Genomic DNA, 7,494 nt, shown 5'->3' on the forward strand with positions numbered 1-7,494 from the left:
ACTATATAGAATAAACCTAATGATTTCAATATTGATTTTACAGATTTTTTTGTAGCAATATATGTTATAACCCTTTAAAACAATCAATTCCTTGTATTTAACTTTCAAATGAATCATCGAATAGTTTTAAATCAGGCAGATTCATAGCTATCATCACATTGTTTAAATTTTCTGGCATAGAGTTTAAATCACAGTCTAAATTATGCTGACTGGCGTTTTAATACATATTGTAAAGCCATTATTTACATCAAATTATCTAAGATTGTTTTTTAATTGTCAGATCAAGGGGCACGTACACGGCGGGTTTGACCGTTCGACAGAGGTTTCTTCCTCCATCACGACATTTGTTTCCACCGTGTTTGCTCTACTCTCAATTTGCATTATTTAATTGGAATGCTCGTTATCTCCATATTTTATAGATGAAAGACAAATAGGCGGTACTTCATGGTTTAATAACTCAAAGCTTAACATATTTCTAAAACATAAATTGCTTTTTGACCAATGGAAAAGAATTTCTATTAGCGGAATGCATGATGAAATAATCTCACGAATGATACTTATTAATGAATAAACTGAATTATATATGTCTATTTAATTAAATGTAACATAATCAATTTATACCACTGCAAGTGTTCTTCACTGAGACAGAGACGGAAATGTCTCAATAAAGTAAAACAAATGCAAGTTGTCCACGATTACAAAGATTGATCTGAATGGAAGAGAATGGCCAATAAAGAGGAAATTATGACAGAAAGCACAAAGAATACTACATATGATGCAATTTTATCTTCAACATGCAATAAAATGGAACAGATAAATAATGTAAGTATTAAATTGTTATTATCATGTTTAATGCTAACATGGTAAGTTTATTCTATTACATTAATTTCATTTTTATATATATCAGAGCAATTAAAATTACTCTTGCTATATTTCGGTACAACTAAGGATAAATGAACAGAGGCAATATAAAATAAATTTCATATTCCGTTAATTTTGCTATAAATGGCTTAATTTTACCATGTTCACTCTCACAAATTAATAAATGTCTTTTTTCACTATGTGCTATATATAATATTGGTGATATGACTCATTTTATACAACCATGAATTAAAGCAAAAGATAAAAAAGTATAATGTGAATTACATCCGTTATTACGACCATCAAAATATTATCATTTATTTGGTTTTTGTTATTACTTATATGACAATAAAAACCATACGTTAATTATACGATCAGACCATGTGCATATATATTTAAATTACTGAAATTAACAATTTTATCCCCTTTGGAAGACTAAACCAAAAAAAAAAATCTTCACAAAATGAAATATACTCTCCCCGCCCCACCAAATCCCCTTCAAAAATTGTCTTTATGCAAGACGACGAAAATATTGCTTTCAATGCAAACACCCCTGTTTGATATTTATCATTTTGTTAACCTTCATCGACAAAGCTTGAGGAGAAAACAAAATTAAGTAATTCCGGCTTCTTTACAAATGTGACATGTCATATAAAATGATTTAATATCATGTAGGTTTCCTTGGCGAAATTTAAAAAAATATATGTGTGAACATGAAATCTAGTTTATTTCTTATACTTGATCTACACTCATATACATATGATGAAAGTTATCAATACAGAATATCTTTTTAAAAACTAAACATATTCAGCGAAGGTCTGCTTCAAGTGTCAAAAAAAATCCTGAAAAACTTAATTATAATTGTCATTTCGTTGCCATTGTAAATTTCTTTTTTTAATAGAATTTTCACTTCATTTCTAACCTTCTCTTGAAAAGAAAATGAAAGGAAACTCATTGAAAGGCGAAATGATTCTTTTTCTTTCCGTTTACACTTCTTAGAAGCAGTTTGGAAAAATAATTTTGTATTTCATACCACATTACAATTCACCAGAGTTAAAAGAAAATACGTTGGTACTTCCATAGGAGTTCGCGTACCTATCAATTTTATCGAAATTTTCAGTAAATTAAAAATATACGTAATACCTATAATAATATTATTATAGGTATTACTTATTTTTTTAATTTACTGAAAATTTCGGTACTTCTCGCTTTGGAAATATTATAAATACCAAGAAGAACAAAGGTTTTAGGATGCAAATTGAATTTACTAAATTTACAGTTGTGATAATAAATAAAAATGGATCCAATCAATAAATCAAATAATCAATCATATATGTCCTATATCTATTCTTCTTTTCATATAAACATGACTTTTAATAAAACTATAATCTTTAATTTTGGTTTGATTTGTCAGTCTTGTTATTCCAACTAATGTTCATTGTAGAGCAAATATCATTCAGATATTTCCTGTGGATGCAAACAATCATATTTCATTTTTTAACTGTTCAATGTCATTTCTGCAATGTATCTCGTATCGAACACTAATATTGATGATACATTCAATGTTAATGCTATGGTATTATCTTTTTTTTTTTTACAATCTTTCAAACTAATGACTCTTGATGAATATATGTGTATTTCAATACAAAGATGCGGGGAGAAATAGACGACAGAATGAACATAAGTCAATACCATACAAATAAAAGACAATCCCAGCAACTGAATGGAGAACCAGCGGACTTTGAACTTGAAGAATCAATGTTTTCAGCGCTGATGGAGGATCCATCGCTAGATTTCATGGAACTTCATCATGTTCCTTTATCTGACGAATTACCTCACGAAATCACTCACACGGATGTAAGCACAACAAAATGACTATACGTAAAGTGATATTTTTATTATCCGGTTAAAATAATCAAAATAGAGGGACAGCCCATAATGTCACTTTCAATTGAGAAAATATGCTGATGACTTCATAATGTCTACATGTAGTGTTCGATGTAATTTGTGAAAAGGTATCGTTGAAAATGTAAAAAATAATAGCAAACAAGACTAATAATTTAAAACTTGTAATTGTTTGTCTCTTAGTTTTCTAGATCTGCAGGAATAAATAAGAACGGAACATCAATGAAATTATTGATTTTTTACCTTGAATACTGTTTGTGATCTCCATTTATTTCTTATATTGTAATTTGATACTTTAGAAAGCTAATGTGAAATAATTTTTATATTGCCTTAACAATCCTGTTAAAGTAACTGTTGCAGCTTAGATTTCTATAAAACTATTTCTTTTGAAGCTTCGTTTTGAAGACTACTATAAAAGATTAACGCAAAATATCAAGCTCAAGTTTGTAAAAGAATATTTTGTGTAATCGTATCCCTCTCTTATAAGGTGAATTTTATATGACAACTCCGATATTAAAATAAAATATTATTTAAATATCCTTTGACTCTTTCACTTTTCATTTCAAATAAAAGATTTTTTAATCTTATTTCAGGTAGATGCTTTAATTGGTGATGTCACCCAAATAGACTCGAAATTCAATTCCAGTCAGCAAATAAATGGGCAATTTGCATCGAGCTCAATGGTAAATCTTAATCTGAAAAGATGCACGAATTTCCTTATTGACAATATATTCCCAATTTTTGTAGACAAGGTGTTGTTTTCGAATTACAATCGATACTTATCATGTCCCTTTTAACAACCGACATGTTTTGTATTCTTTATATTTTAAATATTTGTAATGATTCTATCAATTTCGTAAAAAAAAATAACTCTTGAAAGTTTATTCCTATGGGTAATATATTATTTTCAAAAAAAAACCTAAAAATTTAAAGTTTGCTCTGTTTGATCACATCTAAATATTGCATGTTTCCCACTCATCACATGCATTGAACATCACAGTTTAGATAATAACATAATAACATAACTTATTATATAGCTAATAAATACTACTAAATATCTAGTGAATCTTAGCGTTCAATATCTTTACGTTTTATTGAATGCTGAGTTTCGTATAATTATGAGTATGCCCAAAACATTCCGAATACGAGCGTTCAATATCGAACGTTCAGTTGTAAACAAAAAATGTCGCCCGAGTTATTGAACATATATTGGTGAATATTGGCACTCGTTGGCTGTACAAATGCACGATCTTGCCAATATTCACCAATATAAGTTCAATAACCCTATCATATCATTCTTTTTAAATGTTCTTTTTTATTCTTTCACCTCTCACTTAACTTAAACAGGATATTCTTTATCTTAATTAAGGTAGATCCTTTTGTCGGTTACCTCCCAAATTCAGATACAACTTGCGATGCCAATCAGCAAACAAATGGACAATTTGTATCCAGGTCAATGGTAATTTTTTTCTTTTTTATTTCTTAAACTAAGAAGATTTATACTTATATTTAAAAAGAAAACTCTGTTGAAAGTTTGCTCTTACTTTCAATTCTACACTATGATAAATCGATGACGTTTCATAAGTGAACAATAATTATTTCATTCGATATATCTCAGTGAAGTCGAAAAAAAAGCCACAAGAACATATTGTAAGAACGATGAATTTTTAAACCAAGGAAAGCTTGAGACAAATAAGTTGATGTTACAAGAATTTCAACAAGCTCGTTTACAGTCAGCATTTCACCGGTAATCCAAAATTACATGGTTGTTACAATGACCTCTTCTTGCAAATACAATTTATCTTTGATTCATGCTTTGACTGACATGTTTCATACCAATTTAAGGCCTTTTTTAATCAGTTAATTAAATTACAGATAATTCGCTTGATGATCAACTAATAAGACCCACGGCGGGTGGGAATGAACGGCAGGGGATGCTAATTCCTCCTACGTTCCAAGTTACAATGAATCTATGATGTACACCCTGTTCCTTATTTACATTGTTTAATTTTTTTTAAATCAATGTTCATTTAATTTATTTTTTTTCAAATCTTTAGCTGTCAACTAATTTGGTAAAGTTTTAAAATTTGATCATTTTTGTATATCTTTATATGGATCTCCTTTTAAATGAATTGAAATAGCTAAAAATGGCTACCCCCAGGTTCATTGACATTTTTTGGCCTGATAGATGAATGATGGCAAAGATAATGTTGTATTTCAGAATCACGGAGACGATGGGAATTATGTTAATCCACAAGAAAGTGAGCCAAGTATAGCTTCTGACCTACAGGAAATGGAAGTCAGGAGAAAAGACAAGTTAAAAAAAGACAATCATAATATCAGTAAGCGTTTTCCCGCACCTTTTAATTAGAAAAAAAATCTTGAATTTATTCCATATTTTTTTTTTACCATATACTGATTTTTAAAAGAATTGAATTGGAATGTTTTTATAACTTATTTTTTTTCTAGTTGAGCGAAGACGGCGATACCACATAAACGACAGAATAAAAGAACTGGCTTCTTTACTTCCAACATCAACACCACAGTAATTATTTTGTGAAACAGTAATCATTTTGTGACACAGTAATTATTATGTGCCACAGTAATTATTTTGTGACCTTTAAAGGAAACAAGGCATTCATATTTGCATATTATAGATAGGAAAAACGTAATTGATAAACAATCAAAAAATTTTTAGGATTTCTGCCATTTTAACGCATCTCTTTGTCTAGATTTTTATGAAAGATAAGTGAATTCGATACAGTAAAAATTGATTATAAGAAAGTCATTGGGACATCCAATTTGACAACTATGTCACGAAGATTCTTTTTCTCCATGAAATGAAAGGTCGCCTATCAGATGTACTCATTCCTCATAACTGACATCCTTTTATGAATGAGTTCTTTATAAGAGAGTTTTACTGTACTACCACAATTGATTTTATTCAGGTCAATGAAACTTCACAAGGGTTCAATTTTAAAAGCATCAGTGGAATACTTGAAAGATCTTAAGAAAGACAAAGAAAAGTTGGCAAGATGTGAAGCCAGACAGAAAGAAATGGAAGCAAAATATCAGAAAATTCTGATAAGAGAGTTTGTAAGGGTTTTTATTTTACGATGGACAATGCAAAACATAATGAATTCAATACCGGTATTTAATGATATTCAAAAAATCAGGTATCAGGAATTATATGCGAAAGGTAAACTAGAAAAAAATCAAAATTGTAATTTCATGTAAGCTAATATTTTCCAGGCATAAATACATAGTTTATGATGACAAAAAGTGAATTCTTTTAGATATTCAAGTTTATAGATATTAATGTCTTTCTTAATCGAAATTGAAGGTATTCAAAATATATGAACTTTTCCTCCTAGCAAATCGAGCTGAAAATGAGACTTCATGGACTTTCGGTGGAATTAGATTTCAAACGAGGAATGGAAAAAAAGAAAACAAAGAAGAGTTTCGACAAAGTCGACGAAATAGTAGAAAATTTGATTGAGCAAAGTATGCAGCTTACATCAGAAAATATTTGTTTTTCAACTAGCTCCTCTTCAAAAGTACAGGAAAAATCCAAAAAATATAATAACAACAAAAATATAGAGCATCCAAGAGCAAAAGCAGTCTTAGAAAAGTTTATCACCAAGAAATTAAATAAAAAAACTATCTCTGACTGTCAGTCAAATTTCGTAAAGGAAAAATCCAAGCAGAATCAACTCAAACTGTCATCAGAGCAAGGGAGTGCTGAAAACACCAATGACCTAACTTTACCACAAAGGGACAAGCTGGAAATCCCTAAGCAAGGTCAAATGTTTCCTGTACAAAACCGGATGGTGGCGGAATCTTTACCCTTGTTTTCTTTTAGCAATGAATTAAGCATTAAACAGTGCGACATTTTCTCTGGATCTCCTCAAAAGCCAGAATATCAGTGTTGTTCAATTAAGCCTTCCCAATTCTTTTCTTGTCCTCATTTGAGTACTACTGAAAAATCTGAATGCACGTCTTCAATAAAAGTGACTAGCAGCATGCTCAAAACATTACTAAGGAAGTCTGAAAAAACTATCTCTCCAGCAAGTTTGAGTGAAATGTCCCTCGAAAAATAAGCAATTAATTCCATTTTAAAACTTGATATATAACCGTATATTTTCCTTTCTTTCACATGTTTTTCAAAATTCTTGTTCTGTTTACTTATGTTTTGTTTTTTGTTTGTTTTTTAATTGAAACTTAAACTAAATGAAAGTATAATTGGATTTGTGGAGGACGGATTGTTATTTGTCCATTGTACAATGCTAGCTGATAAGGAAAAGTCTGTATGTGCTTTACTATCATGTTTATTTCTTAAACGATATTAATTTTTGCAAAGAATAAAGAGATGACATCGATTTTCGTGCATTTTCATAATCTAAAAAATATACTACCATAGTGAAAAAGGTAAAAATAACGAACAGTGATCTGTCTTAAAAAATACTATAAACAATACAAATCAGTGAGGAAGGCGTAACACACATACCCCTGAGAATTCCAGAGTGTAAATAAGATTTCTAGGAGAAGTTGGCTTACTCTTTTGGACGATCATGCCCACAAAAAGCTCTATGAATTGATCAAGGAAACATTATCCAGTCAAATATGGTGCAAAAACAAAGACTTATCTGTCTGTGAAACAAGTCAGCCAAATTACGATCCAATAACGGGTTCTATTTCCTAACAAGGTCTTCATGACGATTATAGAAC

At 29.9% G+C, this 7,494-nt stretch overlaps 1 protein-coding gene across 1 annotated transcript; it reads left to right on the forward strand.

Moving 5' to 3' along the window:
* Window positions 1–635: 635 nt before the first annotated feature.
* On the forward strand, window positions 636–6,866 carry LOC134273467 (uncharacterized). Its single transcript, XM_062755665.1, has 7 exons — window positions 636–822; window positions 2,512–2,718; window positions 3,360–3,449; window positions 4,988–5,108; window positions 5,236–5,311; window positions 5,715–5,862; window positions 6,141–6,866. Exons 1-7 carry the CDS (start codon window positions 724–726, stop codon window positions 6,864–6,866), a joined length of 1,467 nt encoding a protein of 488 aa, XP_062611649.1. The 5' UTR covers window positions 636–723.
* The last annotated feature ends 628 nt before the right edge of the window (window positions 6,867–7,494 follow it).

This window comes from Saccostrea cucullata, unplaced genomic scaffold (genome assembly GCF_032062105.1).
Source record: "Saccostrea cucullata isolate Sc308-1 unplaced genomic scaffold, CSIRO_AGI_Scuc_v1 ctg3301, whole genome shotgun sequence".
Taxonomy (NCBI): domain Eukaryota; kingdom Metazoa; phylum Mollusca; class Bivalvia; order Ostreida; family Ostreidae; genus Saccostrea; species Saccostrea cuccullata.

What these genes read in the sequence shown, in the direction of transcription:
- LOC134273467 (XM_062755665.1), top strand. Translation starts at nt 724, where the DNA reads ATGGCCAATAAAGAGGAAATTATGACAGAAAGCACAAAGAATACTACA. An exon ending in ACGAAATCACTCACACGGAT is followed by an intron (nt 2,719 to 3,359) that starts GTAAGCACAACA and finishes ATCTTATTTCAG; the next exon opens with GTAGATGCTTTAATTGGTGA. An exon ending in CTTCCAACATCAACACCACA is followed by an intron (nt 5,312 to 5,714) that starts GTAATTATTTTG and finishes GATTTTATTCAG; the next exon opens with GTCAATGAAACTTCACAAGG.